This window comes from Crotalus tigris, unplaced genomic scaffold (genome assembly GCF_016545835.1).
Source record: "Crotalus tigris isolate CLP2741 ecotype Arizona unplaced genomic scaffold, ASM1654583v1 scf7180000017939.2460400, whole genome shotgun sequence".
Taxonomy (NCBI): Eukaryota; Metazoa; Chordata; class Lepidosauria; order Squamata; family Viperidae; genus Crotalus; species Crotalus tigris.
In genome coordinates, this window is record NW_024096731.1 from 1812270 (window position 1) to 1832415 (window position 20146).

General features: G+C 36.6%; 1 protein-coding gene across 2 annotated transcripts; it reads left to right on the forward strand.

Moving 5' to 3' along the window:
* Positions 1-1232: 1232 nt before the first annotated feature.
* POLR1E (RNA polymerase I subunit E) lies at positions 1233-19557 on the forward strand. 2 transcript variants are annotated; one of them, XM_039344823.1, is made up of 12 exons: positions 1233-1376; positions 2026-2129; positions 3283-3359; positions 4958-5043; positions 5876-5931; positions 7975-8119; positions 9101-9208; positions 10788-10884; positions 12403-12536; positions 14032-14113; positions 16208-16339; positions 18846-19557. In XM_039344823.1, the coding sequence occupies exons 1-12, from the start codon at positions 1313-1315 to the stop codon at positions 18991-18993; spliced, it is 1233 nt and encodes a 410-aa protein (XP_039200757.1). In that variant the 5' UTR covers positions 1233-1312; the 3' UTR covers positions 18994-19557. The 2 variants fall into 2 exon arrangements, with proteins under 2 accessions (XP_039200757.1, XP_039200758.1); XM_039344824.1 differs by having other exon boundaries at positions 1284-1376; positions 2031-2129.
* The last annotated feature ends 589 nt before the right edge of the window (positions 19558-20146 follow it).

A 20146-nucleotide genomic window follows, 5' to 3' on the forward strand; every position in this document is an offset into this window, starting at 1 on the left:
TGGAAGCAGAAAAAGTAGGAATAACAAATTCTCCCAAATGCTTTCGCATATGTATTTTATAAAACCCAATACATATTAGGCATTAAAGCAAAAGTATTAAAGAAAATTGTTAATCCTAGGTAAGCATGCATCGGATCTTTTTGGACATCCCAATAAATTTACTTAAAAAACACCACACCATGCAATTCACTTGAATCCTTACAATCATCTTTTAATTATCTCTTTCGTTTGTGCTTGTTTTTTATGATCCTTGTCATCGCACTGCCAATAGCCCGCATTTCTGGAAACTGCAATAGGATTCATGCACACCGTTTAAGCGTGTCTTAAGGCAAGAAATATTTATCGTAAATTCTAAATCCCATGGGATGGAAAATAATAAACCTTTCCCGAAAACAGTTTTCTCTTCCCATCAGTGCTAAAAAGTATTTTTCATGTCTATCCAGTTGAGTCCACTAGGATTTGGGGGAATTAAAAAAATGATCAAAAAACAATTTCTATGTAGAATAGAATAACTTTATTGTCACTTTAAATGTACACTAATAAGCATACGTTAAAATGAAATTTCGTTGCATTCAGCTCTCTTAGAGGAAAGTACACCTATTACATTAATTGTGTTGCATAATTTGTTCTTCAGCTTATTATTAAAAGCAAGGGATAAAAATGCAAGGCACTGTTGGATCGTGTAAAAAAATGAGACCTTAAGCGAAGATTAAAACTTCTTTCAGGTAACTGACTTCTCAAATTCTGAGCACTGCCCATACAGTTTTAAGCAAGCCTTTGAATCCAAGACATTAGTCACGGGGAAAAAAAAAAAACCCCAAACAGTCCCAGGAAATAAATATCATGCCCTTTGAGTTAAAGAAATAGCAGAAGAAAGAATGGCTGCTACAGTTTAACACGCCGAACTCTTTTTAAAGCGTGGAAATTGAGCTCGCAGCAGTTTCCTAGAATTCTTCCCTGGATTATGTATCAAGCCGCATTTCTAGAAAAGAGGAGATTCTAAATAGAGAAAGGAACATGCCAGAAGAAGGCAATGGGACAACTCATGTGGTGGCCAGGAAAACTCCACGGACGGGGTGCTGATGTCACAAGCAGTCGAACTCGACCTTAACTTTGGTTTTTTTCTCCTTTCCAAGAGCAACTGCTTTGGAACACGCCTCCCGGCTGCTCACATCCTCTTCCTGGTCTGTAGGTGGCGAGCGAGGCTAAGTGAGCGGAGCGAGTGCCCAGGAAGGGAGGTGTGGTCAGGACGTGGAGCCGAGACCCGCCTCTTCCGGGGATCCGGCGGCAGCGTTGGTGCTGTGTTGCTGCCATGGCAGGGGAGGTTCGGTGGATCTACCGGGGGGATCCCCAGGAGGGGCAGAGCGCTCCGATAGGTGAGACTCCCGTGGGGAAGTGGAATCTGTCGCATTGTGATGGTGGTTTCTTCGAGGCTCTTGTTCCACTCAGCTTTACCGGGTTTTAGTTTGTCCACGCTGGGAGCCCTGCAGGAGGCGTGGACAGCGCGATAGGGATTGTAAAAGAGGATGGGGTAGGCAATCTTGGCTCTTTTATGATTCGTGGACTTCAACTCCCAAAATAATGCTGGCTCAGGAATTCTGGGAGTTGAAGGCCACGAGTCATAAAAGAGCCAAGGTTGCCTACCCTTGGGATAGGAAAAAGTCTTGAGTCCTCGAACTGAGTGGTTCCTCCAAGGCCAGAAGCAGTAAGGAGGAACGGGTGGTGCTCTCGATCAAGAGAAATGAATGCACAGGTAGTCCTCGACTTATTGTTTGTTTAGTTCATTTAGTGACCGTTCAAAGTAACAATGGCACTGGGAAAAGAGACATGACCGGTTTTCACACTTAGGACGATGGTTGCATATCGCCATGGTCCTATGGTCAAAATGCAGATGCTTCCCAACTGACTCAAGATCAAATTGATTTAAGCATATTGAGATCTGCTTAGGTGTGACAACCTTTGGTGAGGATGATTTTGATTTCTTCTAGAATTCTTAATTGCTCTTCTCTTGCTGTTCAATTTCAGTTCAGTTTACAAATGGGAAACTGAAGAATCCTGAAAATATGAATTTCACTTTGTACAGAAGCAAAAACATCAGTAATCCCAGAAAGAAGAATTATACAATTTTGGTAATTGCAAACTTGTTCCGTGTTTTTGTGTTAATTTAAATATGTTGATCTATTCAATTTATGATACGCATTCGTTCCAGTGCAATCATTCATGTCTCTATTGAATTTCATAGCACCAATTTCCCTTTAAGGTATCTGCTCTGTGTGAGAATTGATGTCATACAGATGAAAATTTATCTTTTATAAAATTCCAAGAATGGAAGATCTTTTCAAATTGCTTCTTGTCATTCTACTGTATAATGCCAAGTCTAGGGTCTGAGAATCTTAGCTGCTTCAGTGCATAACTTTAAAAACTGTACACAACTAGACCCATGAAAAGTGCATACATGTTTGAGTTATATTAAATAAAAACTTCATATGCATGTATTTTCACTGCCTAGAAGTTTTGGTATAATTTATTAGGCATATAAGGGTTAATTGCATATGTGAGTATTAAATCTGAAATTTGTTATTAGTTATGCCCATGCATATTAAATAAATTAATAGAAGAAACAATTTAACCATTAGCCTCCTGTTACCATCATGCAGTAAGGAAGTTATAATTGCTGTTATCAAATTCTCACTTTTGAATTGAATACCTCTGGTAGATTTTTGTGGAAAATGCATTTGTTTTAAAATGATATACCGTACATTAATATACGCAATGTAATTTAGTGAATTAAAATGCAATAATGTCTGTCTAAATCATACAGAGTCAAAAATCAGTTGATACATAAAATTTTAGTATACAATATACAATACCAAAAGACAGCAACATAAAAAGTTCAGAGATGTATAGGTGCTTGGGTCAAAAGCAATTAATAAAATATCATAGACACTGTTCTCTATTTTCCTTGATATCTGCTTGAACCTATGTATATATTACATTGCTTTCAGGATATAATTTTTAATAAAAATAAAGGACAATTTCTGATTGAGTACAATAAGTAAAACCAACTTACATAGCTGGGCTTAGTAAACATTAGTAAACATTTAACTGAGATATATTAGAGGAGACTATAGATCTGCTTACTTGGCATTCATTTATACTTTGTTGTAATTAATTCATACCTGGGAAGTCTTAGGATAAAATGGGAAAACCTTCTGGAAAATGCCTTTACCTAGAAAACCAGCATCCATAGCTTATAGCCTCTTTTTTTTTTCCCCCATTCAGAATGCAGAAACAGATCGGCTGTCTTACGTAGGAAATAACTTTGGTGCAGGAGCCCTAAAATGCAATACTCTCTGCAGGTATAATGAATAAGCCTGTATCTCTAAAATGCATTAAATAATATTTATTGTATTTATTGTATGAATATATAGAAATTTATTTTCTTTAGCAAGTCAGAATTAGCCAAGCATTAATAACTTCAGAGTAACAATACTGATTTCCTCTCAGTGCCGTAATACGATATTTGTGATTCAAAGTGATAAATAAGACAGTCTGTTTTGAGGATTGATGGGGATTGAAAGCAAATCATAATGCATGCCTGAAAATATATTACAGTGATGCTTCTATATGATCAGAATAGAAGAAATTCTTGTGTTTTATGGTAATTGTCTATTGCATTTTTTTAGTTTTGGAATTTTATTTGTAAGATGTACATGTTGTTTCAATCAATACAGTCAAATTAACAGTTTAAAGTACAGGTAGTCCTTCACTTACAACTGTTCATAATAGTGACCATTCAGAGTAATAACAGCACTGAAAAGAGGGACTTATGACCATTTTTCACACTTGTGACCGCTGCATCATTCCCATGGTCGCATGGTCGGAGGCTTGGCAACTGGTTCATATTCATGACGGTTGCTGGGTCCCGGGGTCATGTGATCAACTTTTGACAAGCAAAGTCAGTGGGGAAGCCAGATTCACTTAAGAATTGTGTATTGAACAACTGCAGTGATTCATTCAACAACTGTGGCGAGAGAGGCCGTAAAATGGGGCAAAGCTCACCCAACATGTCTCGTTTAGCAACATAACATTTTGGGCTCAACTGCAGTCATAAGTCGTGCACTGCCTGTAGTAGTTTGTGCTATAGTTAACACAATCTGAAAGTTGGGGAGGTAAAAGGAAGGGGAAAAAATAAGTATAAGTCACATAAAGAGCCACTTTGATGTTCTGTAGTGGTTAAGGCACCAAGCTAGAAACTGGGAGACCTGGCTTCTTAGGCTCTAACCCACATCTTGGGTACAAATGACCAGACTGGGTCACTTTCTCTCAGCCCTAAGAAGAAGACCATGGAAAACTCACTTTCAAAATCTTGCCAAGAAAATTGAATGGACTTGTCCAGGCAGTTGCCAGGGTCAATACTGATTCGTCTCCCCACCCTCCTGAATTCACATAGAGTTTGTAGTGCAAAGGACAAATCTAGGAAGAGTTGAATAATAATTGGTTCTAATGGAGCTACAGTAGTGGAGTTGATTTAGTAATCTGGGGAAAAGAAGAGCTGTCTAGTTCAGCATTCAAGTAACCTTAGAGACTTCGTAATAGTTTTAAAGTACTATTTTGTAGTTTTAAAAAAATAACATGGAAGGGAAGGGAAGGGAAGGGAAGGAAGGAAGACACTAAATGTAAATAAATCTGATGGGCTACAGCCAATATTTTGGAAACTGAATCTAATTTGTAATTTTCTGTCTTTGTCCCTTCTGCCTCTTCGTCTATTCCCCACACCTACATGGGAAATCCTCTATTACATTTTTAAGAGGTATAAAGGGAGTTGTAAAGAAGTTTTTTAAAAAAACCCATTCTATTGTAAAATGCTATTTCTGACACTTCTGAAGCCGGACTAGCCATTCTAAATTCTTCTAAAATTAAAGAGAAAACTACTCAACACCATCTCTTCCATTAGATATTTTGTTGGCGTGTTAGATGAACCCTCTGGGCAAATGGAAGTCTACAATGCAGAATTGTTCAACTTGCATCCATTACTTTCAGGTAGGCAAAGCATGGCTTTTCTTATTTTAATTATTGGCATGGTTACCTGGAGTAGGAAAATGATTTTTTTTTAAATTTACTTATTTGTCCCCCTTAATTTTTGTATAAATAACTTAAGACAATTCAGAAGCCAGTGAACTTCTTGATGATGTCCTTTTTTTATACACAGCCATCAATCAATCAATAAAAGTTATTTACTGCTTCATATTTTTCCCTATGCAGGACTTGGGAGATGTTTTCCTTTATTGATTCATACAGAACTCACTGCCCTGAATGTTTAACAAGAACATTAGACACAATGCTCGTTCTGCTGTAGATTTTCAGAATACAAACGAAATTAAGTGGTACCAAATACTCCCAATCTGTAGAAAGCAACCCACAGAGTAGCTTCAATTCAAGTTTTCCTAATGCACTAGTTTTCTATAGAAAGGAATATTTAACATTTTAAAACGTTAATCCCCGAACTGCATTTGGAAATAGTAAATTCCTGGAAGAATGTACTGCATATTTTTTTCTGAATGTGTTCCCATCTCCTGGTCAGGATTTGAAAATTGGTTGATGGAGGAAAGATCTAGCTTTTAATAACATTTGTATCTTTGAAAAGAGGCTATCAGTTTTATCTGCCCTGCACTAACACAGCTCCTTTTACTAAGCATATATAATAATCCTTGATCAGAAGAATTTAAAAGAATGTGTTGATAATAGACAGCTAATATATCTTCTTTCCAAGAGTGCTTTAATACTGTTTGATTGGCACGATGGATGGATTGATGGATCAGGAGTCTTGTTGGTTCTGATTTTACTTTATTTCCTCTGTTGTTTTTCTTAATAGATGATGTAGCAGATAATGACCTGTCAGAATATTTGGCTAAATCCTATAGAGAGAAGGTATGTCAAGCAATTAGGATACTATGATTGGAAAATTTATTTTAATACCTTGCTGTATTAAAAGGACTTTAGATTTATTTATTTAAATTTGCCATGTAAATGGTAATCGTGTTGGAGTAAATTTTCAGCCATATTTTTTAAAAATGTTCTTATTCTGGACTATTTCTCCTTGTGGTTTCTCTTTGCTAGAATTTCAGCACACTTGCCCTTCTTAAATAATTTCAGTGTTTCGGTGAGAAAGGTTTCAGTCCAGTGTAAGTAAAAAATGAAAACTAGAACACTGTTTTTAAACTCTATTGATATTTCATCCCCCTCTCATTAGTCGTTTCTAATTTGAATGCTTAAATCCATGTTGAAGTCATTCTGCATGATTCATGCCCTTAAATAATGAATCTAGTTTGATGGGAGACCATTGCTCAATCTTGGAGCATATCCTTTCTATACAGGTGCTGCTCATTTAACCCGCCACTTGTTAAATGACCATTCAAACTTATGACGGTAGTGGTAGTTACATCTGGTCATCATCCTTGTAGCTGGCACAGCATCCCCACGTGATCAGGATTTGTAACCTTTCCTGCCATATTCCCACAAACAAAGTCAATGGGAAGCCAGCAGGAAGTCAGAAGTGATGGCCACATGAAGGCCTCATTTAACAACAACAACTGGGACAGCTGGAGCTGTTGTTGCTAAGCAGTGCAGTCACATGATTTTTCAGCTTACAACCTTGTGTCTTAACAATGGTGTTTCTGATTCCAATTAGCATTGTTAAGCGAGAACTACCTGTGCTGTATTTGGTCATTTTCCAGTTTCTCCAGATTAGGTGTGTTTTGGATAGCGCTGATGAAAGTGGCTTGGAAAAAGTCTGTTGCAGCAACAAGGTCAACAATTGATAAGACAGAATCCTACCGGAGGAACTTTTTATTCAGAATTAACTTTGGTCCTCATCTCATTGATCCTTGATAGCTTCAGGTCTCTATTTGAAAACCATGTGACCTCAAAGCCCCAGTATAGCAGTATACAAATTAATTCATGCAACTCCCTATGCAGTATATATTATTCTCATGTTGGCATTGTGTGAATTATTGACAGATACTGTACTTTCCTTTTGTTGTTGTTTTTTTTGCTTTTAGTAACCAAATCATTAATAATGATAATGCAAATGTAATGGTAAAAGAAAAAAATGAGATCATCCCACTGAAAAATAGGATCTTTCCCACAAAATGAAATCTTTCTAGAATATTGGGCTGTAATTAAATAGTAATACATTCTATAATTTCAGTGAAGCATCTCCCAAAGCTGCCACTGAATTTTATTGACATGTTGATGTGATTCCTCACATGAAAGTATTAACTTCACAAAGGAAAGAAATATTAAATATTAATAGTAATAGTAAATGACACACAAGTATTTAATATTTCTTTCCTTTATGTTAACATAAATTTTATTGCATTTAAAGGTAATGTAAATATAGTTTTTATCATCGCTTTATCCACATCTTTGTCCTGGTTCTGCTTACAACAGCAGATAAGTGTACAATATAAAGTTGGCTCCCATTTAAAATCCAGGTTGATGATAGTGAGCAGCTTTCTAGCAAACTTGATTGAATTTGCTATTTCAGCTGCCTCACTAAAAATGACTGTTAAAAAGAGCTTTTAAAAAAGCAGTTGAATCTAAAAGATAATTGATTACTTAGAAGACAACTGATATATTCTGTTTTCTTTCCCGCAAAATGAAGTTTGGAGGTGGATTTGGAGTAATGTTCTTCTAGGCCAGACATGTCAAACTCGTGACATCGCATGATGTATCAGAGCTTTTTCCCAATTGCCGGCAATGGGGTGGGCGCGATTTCCTGGTGACGCATCTGGCCGGCAGTTTGAGACCCCTGTTCTAGGCTGTCTTGTTATGGGCAGAAAAGAGCTTGACATTTTTAGTACTTTGTGTTCTTGCTAGCTGCCTCTAAGCTGAATTTCCCCTGCAAGACAGCCCAGTAGGAGTAGCACTTTGTAGCTTATACTGTATAGCAATCTCTTGATAATTTTACAGGTGGATCTCTGCATTGAAGCCTTTGGCACCAACAAACAGAGAAAAGCTTTGAATTCTCGGAGAATGAATGAAGTCAGAAAAGAGGTATTAAATAAAGCAGTGATTAAAGCTGCAGAAGATATCATAGAGACAAAAGGTGTTGCTGGTAGGTATCAAAAGCCATGAAGTAAAGAATTGGAGCTGTGTGCCAATCTAAGATCTCTCTTTTTTTAGTGTAAGAGAGAAGCGTATTGCTGGTTATGTAATTTATTTTGGGCGTAATCATAAAGTGACAACCTTGCATGCAAATGAGTCTCATCTATCTAAAAATAATTATTGAATGTTGAAAGGGCCTCTGTCCTGCCATTTACCTCCATATGATTCTCATCTAGGCAGCCCACTAATAATCTTCTTTCCATTATTTGAACCAGACCCTTTTTCGTTATTCCTCAAATTCTGGTATCCTACAATACCCCTGCAACTATCCACATCTTTTCAAATATAAATATCTCCAATAAAATCCTTTGTATCTTCAGTTTATAAGTAGCTGAATTACATATCCTTATTTATTGAACTGTGCCTTTCCAAACTGGGGTGTTTCTCCATGTGTTAGATTGCAGCTCTCATTTTAGAGTGCTCCAGCCAGTGTTGGTGATTAACTAACAGAGCATAGAAATGGATAGTACACAGATCTTACATTCCTTGCTGTTATTTCAGAATTTTCATCCTAGGAAAATTATACTTGACATTCTCTCTTTTGCTCTTTAGGAGAACCCTATTTTTTTTCCTCTCCCCTTTCTGAAAAACATTTGCATGATTTTATTTATTCATTGTTTTTATTAACATCCTTTGTTCCAACTAATATGTGGCCAATATTCTTAGGTGTTGTTTGGTAAGTATCTTGAATATTCACGTTATTTCATATTATTTTACTTTACCTTTGTTTCAGTGTTTTAACTGCAGTACTTTGTTCTAAACTGTTTTCTGAATGTCAGTACAGTAAGGCAGTCTGAAAATGATGGGAACTGTATTCCAACACATACAGAGAAAGTTGAGAAAGACTCTTTAATAATTAAGGTATTAACTTTTTTTTCAAATAAACATCCTGTTAAATAAATAAAATTTTTCTTTTTTTTTGTTTTCAAAGCATTGGTTCATGATGCAGCAGAAGATGAGAAAACTGATGTCTCCTTGGTTCTTCCTGTGTGCCATGAAGATGCTGAAAATCCAGAGGACGTCTACAAGTTTGAAGATAGTATCCTTTATAAGCAGAATAAAGTCTGAGAGAATGGACCTTAACATGAATATTAAAGAAAAAGTATGCCCTTTATTATTGAAGAGCACATGCAGAGAAAGACCACAAGTTCTATTGTGAACAACCTGAGTATCTAAAAACCATTGGACCAGGGAGTTAGGGAAAGGAAACAGTTGCCAAGAATTGTTACCTTCCTCATAAATGTCTCTGGAAACTCTTATCCTATACAGGAAAGAGAGAATTGTACTTAGTCACAGAGAAGAACTGGACAAGAAAGCTGATGTTTTTCTTCATTTTCAAAAAATCTAACCTGACAGTGTTCTCCTTTGTTTGCTGCATCACTGACACATTCATTCTAAACCCTTCTCTTCTGAATGTATGTTACCATCTTAAATCTTGCAGAGATAGTAAATACACATTGAAAGTCTTCCTTACCCTATAATTTCTGATGAATAGGGTGGGGATGAGGACAGGACAGGACAGGATAGGATAGGATAGGATAGAATTCCTTATTGGCCAAGTGTGATCGGACACAATGAATTTGTCTCTGGTTCATAAGCTCATAGTTTACATATAAACAGCAAGTAATAGGTCATAGGTCATAATCATAGTTACAATCATTAATCATAAGTTACAAACAACAATTGATAAATCATAAGAAACCAATAGGAGAAGACAGCAGGAAAGAAAAGATGAGAAATGACACAGTGTTGTGTGAATTAAGTGTTCAGCAGAGTGATGGCATTCTGATACGTTATTACAATTAGGTGGGAACTCTGAAGTTGTATGCCCAACAAATTTGGAGGATTCCAAGCTGGACAGGCTAGGAAAGCATTTATGCAGTTCAGATCACCATTTAGTTTCTTTCCTTTTGATTTGATTTAAGTAGATAAAAGCTTTGCTGTGCTACTGAGGAAAATATGTTTTAATTAATCCAGCATAAAGCTCTCTTATATAGATGAATGTAATGAAGGAAACTGTGCAATCTCAATACAGGTAGTCTTCAACTTATGATCAATCATTTAGCAGCTTTTTGAAGTTACGATGGACCTCCAAAAAATACATACAACATGATTGCAAAGTTCTAATGGCTGCAAGCATATATACCCTGCAGTCCCATGATTGCATTTTGGGCACTTTGCAATCAATTCACCTTTATGGCCATTTACATTGTCCAACAGTCACATGACTGCCTTTTTTTTTTTTTTTGCTGGTTTCTGGCATTTACTTTCAATTTTCTGCCCATTGGATAAAATAGATTTCCTTAACAGTTATATCATTCTCTTGGCACCTGGTATCTACTTAACATCTGCCACAAAAGTCATAAAATTAAGTGCAGTCATGGTGTGACCTTAACAACAGCAATGACTTACAACCATAATTCTGGACTCAGTTATGGTCATAAGTTGAGGACTACTCTTATAGTGGGTTTTTTTTTCCTTTTAATCAGAAGCTGTTTGTTCTTTTATCCTTAAGAGGATCTAGCCTCAATCCTCTGGTGTATAAGCTTCTGCTTTATATTGAGATTGCCTTGTTGAGTAGGAAATACCTGTCTAAAACATCCTAAATGTATCTCCAGTCATTTCACCTGCTGAATTTGAGGCACTTCAGGCTCCATCTGCAGTTTTCACGAACATAACCGCAGCTGACATTCACAAGATGACTGAAGAGAAAAGGTAAAGATTCTCCAAATACAATTTGGGACAAAGTATCAAAGTATTATTAATATAGTCTTTACATGATTTACATGGTTTGAAATAGAAATATAGTTAGCAATTAATTTTGTAAAGAAGGAACCAGTGCATCATATGTATCACTTGAAGACTGAAAGATCAAGGGATGGGTAAATACTCATGTGTGAACGGCCATTAGAATCTAATACAAATCCTCTGTTGCTTTTTGCCTTGAGGTGCTTTGCGCATTCTAATGAAGGCTCTCAAATGGCATGTACGATTTATCTTTCGTGATATTATTTTGTGGAATTAGTGTAAGAGTATTCTGAAGCAGTGTTTCTAAGGCCTCCCAGTTTGACAATGTGCCTGCCCCGAGTTAAAAGAAAATGTACAGGAAAACACTTCTCTAAGGTGTTCATGATTTTATTCTTGTGGTATCATATATCATTTGAAATTGAATATCTGCATAATTCTCCTGTCTATGTGGGTTGTTTTTAGGAAAGTAAGAGGCTGCCCTTATCCAAAATAAGAGCATTTGTCTGCTTAGTATAATGCTGCTCAATATTGCCTACTCTGAATGGAAAGAATTTTCCACAATTTCAGATGGACCTCTTTCCAGCCAGTCTTTCCTGTTGTAAGGACTACCGGTGTAGTCCTTACGTTCATTTAGTGACCGTTCAAAGTTTACAACAGCATTGAAAAAAGTGACTTATGACCATTTTTCACAGTTAGGACTATTGCAGCTTCCCCTCGGTCACATGATTTATATTCAGATGCTTGACAATTGACTCACCTTTATGACGGTTGCAGTGTCCTGGGGTCACGTGATCACCCTTTGCCACCTTCTGACAAGCAAAGTCAATGGGGAAACCTGGTTCACTTAACAACTGTGTTATTAATTTAACAGCTGCAGTGATTCAGTCAACAAATGTGACAACAAAAGTCATAAAATGGGGCAAAATTCACTTAACAAATTTCTCACTTTGCAACATAAATTTTGGGCTTAATTTGGTCGTAGGTTGAGGACTACCTGTAGATGCCAGAGACTAAATATGGGTCCTACTGCATATAAAACTAATCAACCATTTCTCAGCTACCACTCTCCACCTTTTTGATTTTTTGGGGATGGAGAACATGCCTTTACTTGGATGTATATATGGGTAGGACGTTCCCTTGTAAGTGTATAAAAGAAGGAATTATTAGCACTGGTTGTGCCTGAGCTGCAAAGAGAGGAAAAGGAAAAAGAGAAAGGAACGTACATCTATTGCTACAATACTTCTAGTCCAGAAATGCAGATTGAGGATCCACCTATTTAAATCTGAGCAAAATATATACTGCAGCAGGTAATATGTAGTAGATTGTGCTGTGTCTAAAGGGAGACGGTTTCTGTTGATATAAATTTGATCGCTTTCGATCCACACAGAATTTTGTCATCTTAACAGCAGCTGAAATTGCAGCTCTTGCTAGCTACTTCCTAACTGCTTTTTGAGGCGTAAAACAAATCTTTTCTGTCTTGCTTAGCTACTGTTCCTTTGTCTTGGATGAACTTAAATCCATGCCTTTGAATGAGAAGAGTTACGATCACAAAGCACGTTGCCTCTGGTTTCTTGACTGTCTTGTCAAGCTGAACTCACAAAAGGTCGTTAAAAAGAAACGTAAGGATTTTTTTCCCCTCCCTGATGTCAAATATATTTTTGTTTATTTATTTGACTTATATCCTGCTTGCTCGCCAGGAGTTCAATTGTACATAATGTTCCTCCTCCTATTTCTCTCCACAACAAATTTGTGAGCTAGAGTGGATAGAGAGAGAGAATTGCCCCCAAATCAGCCACTGCACTTCCATGTATGAGTATGAGGAAGACTTGAACCCAGGCTTCCCAATCCTAGTCCAAAACCTTTACTATTACACCACACTAGCTCTCATTATAGCCTAATCCTTGGGGAAAATTAAATCAGAAAAGGTAAGTGGTTATTTTTGCCTTCCATCTGTAATGAAGTCCGACTCTTAGAAATTTCAGTTAGCTGGAAATAGAGGCCAGAACACCTCATGCGCTCCAATTGGCGAAAGCCTAATGTAATTTGATTTGTATAATTTTCAGGCAGTTTAACACATCTTTTAGATTTCTTTAAAATGTATAGGGAGCATGAAGACAGTATAAAATGCCCAGTTCAATTCTGTATTGATTGATTGATTTGATTTTTTTACTTCTGTTCAGTCATGTCCAATGCTTGGAGACTGCCTGGAGAAATCCCTGCAGTTTTCTTGGCAAGGTTTTTCAGAAGTGGTTTGCCATTGCTTCCCTCCTATGGCTGAGAAAGATAGTTTTGTGCCCAAGGCAGGACTAGAACTCACAGTCTCCCAGTTTCTTGTCTTATGCCTGAACCGCGACACCAAACCAGCTCCTTAGTAGCATGGCGCTGACTGTTCTAACTGTGAAATAGACATCAAAATGGCTTATATTGAAGTTAGGCTATTTTTTTCACAAGCTTAGAGTAGCTAATTGTATACTTGGACTGAGAGGTTTCAAGATTGGGATGTACTAACATCAAAATATTTTGTAAACCTCTATGAAGGGAATCAGCATATCGAAATGACAAGGTTTTATTGCAGTGTAGGCAGCGGCCTATAGAGCATCCTGAGCTAAAAAGAACCATCTATAAGTAGACATTGGAGTACACACTTTATGCTTCATTTCTCACTTAGGGGCAATAAATGTTTTCAGTTCTTATTGTAAGATCCTGTGAAACGTAACAGATTTTTCTGAAAATTTAAGGTTGGAATTTCTACAAACCTCATGACTTTTATGCAATGTTTGGGTTATTTTTTACAACTTCAGCCTTTTAATCATGAAGAGGGCAATGGATTCTGTTCTCTTACCCCCTCTTGATCCTACTGAACTCCAATTTGCTCTTCTGCAGTCTTACCAATTTGCTATACTTTCACCTATATTTGGTAATTGGTTTTTCTTAAAATGAAAATTGATAATTCTTAAGATTGTGTATTCTGCCATGTTTTCTGTGTCCAGTATTCTGTTTGTTTACAATGTCTTCAGTTTGTACTATGCAGACTCCTCTGGTCATTCTGATTCTTATTTGGATTGGAGATTTGGAGGATTTTGGAACACTTAACTTTTTTATTTCCAACTTTAGATGCCATGGGCCCCACTTGTCCAGACATCATCAGCAACAAACTCGTGAAAACTTTCACAGCACTATCTTATGGCAATGGCAGGTAAAAAAAAAACAACAGCCCTTTGATTTCAAGTCTAGTAAAAGGTATAAATTTATAAATAGGTTTATTAATGAATTGGTTTATTATACTTTAGAGACTTACAAAATCATACACCATTGCTTAAAAAGAAATAGCATGCAAAATATGCTTGAAATCAAAAGAAAACAGATGTGTCTCTTTATTTCAAATATATTCTATACAGGAGGATCATGCCAAGAAACGGCTCAGAAATCCTTAGTAGTTGCAATTAACTGAAATGTACATATGTTTATTCTTAAAAAAAGAGAATATAAGGAAACACAATGAGAATAAAAGGCAATTCATATAATTGTTATTTTCCTTTTTGCATCTGATGTATTTTTAATAATCCCATGGAAGGGAAACCTCTTTTAACATTAAAGAACTATATTAGAGAACATTATTCAGAAGTACCATCTCCCAGCTCTGTGCCCTGTCAGGGTTCAGGATTAAGATTATCTCTGTTTTTACTACCTGTGTTTCCCCGAAAATAAGATGGGTCTTATATAACTTTTTGCTCCAAAAGATGCATTAGGGCTTATTTTCCGGTTAGGTCTTATTTTGGGGAAAATATGGTACTAAATGCGTCCGTCTGGCTGACAATCTTAACTGGAGCTTATTTTGGGGCTAGGGCTTACATTACAAGCATCCTGAAAAATCATGCTAGGGCTTATTTTCAGGGAAACGGGGGTAAGTAACTTCCTCTCCCATTTTAAGAAAAAAAGAGTGTATAAAATAGTAAGCAATTAATGTCTTATTCCATTTCAAGCTGCCTTATTTTTGTTGATAAAAATAGTTTTGTGCTGTTTTTAATTGGGCTTTTCTGATGTATATAGTTAAAAGTTGTGGAATGGAAATTATGATTATTAGGCAAAAGATTATGACTGTTAGGCATAAAGGTTTTGTGCAGAAACTTTAAAGCTCTATTTTGTAACTATTGGAAATCTTTTTTTTTATTGAAAAGTTTTATAAAAGTTACAATATATATCCCAAAGCCCACCCACCCTAAAAAAAAACCCTCCCTCCCCCACTTCCCAGAGCTGAGTACAGGGTTACAAATATAGTAATCATACTCTAACTAACATTAACCAACTATATAAATAACCAAGTCCATAATGTGCTTTAACTCCATATAAACAAATTAAAAGTAAACATAATAATATAAACAAGTTAATATCCTAATTATTAAACAATGCAATATCCAAATTGTTAAACAATACTAATACTAAAAATAATAAAACTAATAAAAATTTTACTATAATAAACTATTAATAATAATAATACTCTAAAATTTATTCATAAACTAGATGGAACTTTTTAGTCCCATATTTATTCTGAATATAATCTATCCATCTTCTCCAGACTGAAATGTATCTTTCTTGTGAGTGATCCTTCAGATAAGCAGAAATCTTAGCCATTTCTGCTAAATTTGACACCTTAAGCGTCCATTCTTCTATAGTAGGCAAACAATCCTTCTTCCAATATTGCCCTACCAATAACCTTGCAGCTGTTATCAAAACTATTGGAAATCTTAAGAGTTTCCTGAGACCCTGTTTAGTGAAATGGTTAAAGGCACAAGGCTAGAAATAAGGAGACCATGTGTTCTGGTCCTGCCTTGGACACAAAACTAGCTGAGTGACTTTGGGCTAATCACTCTCTTTCAGCCCTAAGAAGGAGGCAATAACAAATCATTTCCCAGATGTAGCCAAGAAAACTTCAGGGACTGGTTCAGCCATTTTCTAAGAGTCAATACTGATTTAAAGGAACATGCTGTATTTTGTATAAATGAGTCCCATATTTTATTTTACTTATCTACATATACATCTATAGCCAATCCACTCATAGGTTGTAATTGAAGAAGAATAATACAAAATGAAACATCTAAAACAGAGATGCTTACATTATACAGGCGGTTGAATTTGTATTCTGCTGGCACAAAATACTATGCAGAATGTAGAAAACTGTCATCTTTTTATTTTACTGCTTTCTAGGAGGGTGTAGAAAGAATATAGTAGCAAGGTTGCATAGTTTTTGTACTATGGTTTTCTTATCCTTTTTTCCCATTTTGTCTTTCAGGTTACAAAATGTAATTTCAGCTTCAATGAAAGTTAAGATAACAGCATACGTTATAACCCTGGCTTTGCATATTAACAATTTTCAAACAGATCTGACAGTCTTGCAGCGAGATCTGAAATTACGTGAAAACAAGTATGATTAATAGCACAATTGTATTTTTCATCTATTCTCTTACTAATGGACTAAGAACTGACTTTTGAGGTGTGCCTAGAAAACCATATGCTCCCCCATTATTTTGGGATAGTCTTCCCCAACCTTCCAAATGTTCTAGACTACAATGCCCATATCTTCCATTCAGTAGATTCTGCAGTTGTGACTGGGAATTATAGGGATTGTAATTAACATTCCTAAGAATCAGGCTGACATTTCTCTCTTAAAAGGGAAAACATTTTTTTTCCTAATCTTTAGAAATAGTGATAAATTAATGGTTGTTTTTTTTTTCAAAAGCACCCTTATGATTAAGTTCAACAAATGAATGTCTACAGTAGTTCCTTGGTCTTGTATATATTGTTTCTGGAACACCAGAGAAGCCAGATAACAAGGCAAAGAATGGGACAGGCGAAAACAGTTGGCTCATTTCAATATCTTCCTTGGGGCAGATTAAGTATGATTATAACTTGAACTAGAGGAGACAAACAAGGGCTATGCAGAACAAGATGGCAAGTATGGAAACTAACTGTATGGTGTCCTTTAGTACAAATTCTGTTTTCTCCTACATGAGGGGGTAACATTCAGTCCTGGAAGAAAAATAAAATAGCATTCTAATGCTGTGTATATCCCATCCTTAGGTCCTATAACTCTAGAAAATTCTGACTGAAATACATTAAATTTTAGCAAGATCAGTATGCTATGTTTTTTCTATGAGCCAATATTGCATGGTAGGAAAAGGGGGTCTCTTAGTTCTCATGCTGGATAACCAGCCTGTCTTGCTTCTAAAGTCTCAGTAGGAAAGTATCCATTGGAACTTCCCTTTGAAGCCATATCAAGTCAAATCCCAGATCACGTCTTTCACACCAACAAAGCACATAAATTGCTAGGAAAGATAATCAAGAATGCTAATTGGTAATGTGTGTTTATGGAGATAATCAAAGAGGGCTGCTATTGGAACCACACATTAAGTACCAGTTAAGATGACTTATTGCTCATGCCTACAGTATACACAAGAATCTAGTCAGTTAACGCTAAATTAGCTCTAGATAAGAGTTAAGGGAACTCAACTTAAGACCGTTGTGGGAACGTAACGACTCCAGGCTGATCATTCTCTTGACTCCATCCCCCAGGCTCTGCCTGCAGATTACATTCCTATCGCCATATTTGCCATATGGTAGTCCTCGTTTAGTGACTGCCTTAAGGACCATTCACACTTACAATACAGTAACTTTACTACAGCCAATCCTTGAATTTACAGTCTTTGTGTATTTGTTAAGCAAAGGAAAGCTTAAGTGACATCATTAGTGCCTGTTTCACTTGGCAACCACTTTGTCCACTTTGCTGGTTCCAGTTGTGGTCACTAAACAAAGTCTACCTATACCTTCCCCCTTCACATCTGACAGACAGAATTCCCTTGCCAACAACTTCCCCCTCACATTTGACTGCATCCTGTTTTAGGCTCAACCTTTTTAATGTTTGTAATCAAGTGAAATGGCCTCTATGACCTGCTAGGTGGTTATTGATTGGACTGTCATAAAGTAAATGCTTCGAATAAGTTTCTTGGCAGAGTGCAAAGAGGAAGTACTCTCGAAACTCAGCGTTTGTATAAAATATACTGAAATCTAATTGAAAACATTAGAGAGAGAGAGAGAGAGAGAGAGAGAGAGAGAGAGAGAGAGAGAGAGAGAGAGAGAGAGAGAGAGAGAGAGAGTGAAAGATATAAATCCTAGAAGTAGTTGGTCAGGCTAAAGTATCCACTTGGAAGTCCTGATTTGGGGTCTGAAAAGAGTGGTCAGTGACTGATTGCAGTTGTGACATATTTACCCTCTACCAGCAATTTAATTCAGCCAGGCTTAGTCAGCGTCTCCCATCTCTCAGGTGATGAAAAAAGTATAACTAAAATTGTAAAATCAGGTTGGTTGACCCATATAACTTGAGGACTATCTATATTTCATGCAAGAGGTCAGTGGTGAATTATGGGGGAAATGGTGTAATTCTGTCCAGTAAAAATACAAAAAGCAAAACTAAAATGCTGGGTGGTAATTTTTTTATACCGCATCAAGGAATGGGGGACGTTTTGTTTTCCATTTTTCAGAAACGTTTTGGGTAGAATATTGTTGCTTCTGGCAGTCTTCTCCAGTCTCTAGCTATGTTGATCTGCAAGTCCCATCAAGTCCAATTCATCAGGAAGCCTCTGGTTGGAAGGGCTGACTTAAAGCTTGGCTTTTCTTCAAACATGATAGGCTCTTGATTCAATTAACATCTTGCCTTGCTTTGTGGAAAGAAAAGTGCTGGCATACGCAAAACCCCCAATTCTTTAGCCTGAGGAGTTTAGAATGTAAGTTTTGGTTTTAATCTGACAGTCAAAAGGGGGAAAGGAACAGGAAAAGCCAAAGTCACAAACTGTGAAGAGAAGACTGCTAAAAGAAGAAGAAACTCTTTGAGCAGAACAGTTTTTATAACTAACATTTTCTCTCTTTTAATGCAGAATACTTGACATCGCCAAGGCATTGAGATTGAAGATCAGCAAAAGCAAAAACCTCTCTAGACTTGAAGAACACAAGTTAGGGACACTGTGCTTGCCTTTACCTGCGCACAAAATGCCCGCACGCGGCAGGAAACGCAAACTAAATTAAGAATGCTTTTTTCCTCTAGAAAAAAGCTGGACAAACTTCTAGATCAGTGGTTCTCAACCTTTCTAATGCCGTGACCCCATAATACAGTTCCCCATGTTGTGGTGACCCCCAACCACTTATACATCACTGGGAGCCAGGGGTGTGGCCAAAGAAAAGGGGAAAAAATGGCGGACAGCCTTGTTTGGCAACCCCCGTAAAATGGTCGTTCGACCCCAAATGGGGTCCCGACCCACAGGTTGAGAACCACTGTTCTAGATCATGTGAACAGATCTACCGCTTCATTGTCCTGAACAGACTGGAGAGATTTGTTCTTGTAGTTATACAGGTTTGTTTCTGCTTTGAGGTAGTTTAGCAGAAATCTGGCACTTTTATTGAAGTCATTTAGGATATCTGAACATTTGGCATCTTGGTTCAAAACAGCCATGTAGGAATCCTCCATCCATGTAAAAGAGTTAAAATGTGAGCATGACTGAATATTTAAAATATTTAATATTAAAATTAAATATTTTAATGTTTAAAATGGTCCTTATGTTTTTGGTAATATTAAACATTTTTTAAAAATTATCTGCGCTCAAATCATCTTCATTTAATTATGTATTTTGTTGTATCATTCCCAATTAATTTTTCTACGGCTCTTGGGTTAATTTCTAGGCTCCTTTCAGCTTTTTAATCTATTTTTTTAACAGAAATGCAGTTGAAGATTCATCTGTTTTTTTTTAAAGCAGTGTATGGTTTGAACAAGGTGAATGATCTAAAGTGATACATTTTGACTTCTGATCAGGGCATTGAAAGCAGGCAATTGCTATAAAGAAGCGAGGTGATATACCAATCTTCTCCAATCTGGTCACCTATAAACATATTGGGCCTCAACTGTCGTAATGTCTAGCTGACACAACTGAATAAATGTTGATACAGCAATCCAGACTTATTTATTAAGGCAGTTTGCTTCTTAAGGACTGGAGATCTATCTTCTGTCCCTTGGTCTTTCCCACACTGTACCTTATATCCCTTCTCCCTAATGCCCAGAGTCTGTTCTCAAATTCCTACTAGATGAACCATGTTTTATAAACAGACAAACAACACTTACATGCGCACATTATATTTGGCTGACGTTGGTCTGTTACTAACAGTTTTTATGATGGGCTGGGGTTAT

Excerpts from the sequence above, each read along its gene's own strand:
- POLR1E (XM_039344823.1), top strand. The coding sequence starts at position 1,313 with ATGGCAGGGGAGGTTCGGTGGATCTACCGGGGGGATCCCCAGGAGGGG. Across the intron at positions 8,120-9,100 it reads AGAGACAAAAGGTGTTGCTG|CATTGGTTCATGATGCAGCA; the intron begins GTAGGTATCAAA and ends TTGTTTTCAAAG. Across the intron at positions 14,114-16,207 it reads CTATCTTATGGCAATGGCAG|GTTACAAAATGTAATTTCAG; the intron begins GTAAAAAAAAAA and ends TTTGTCTTTCAG.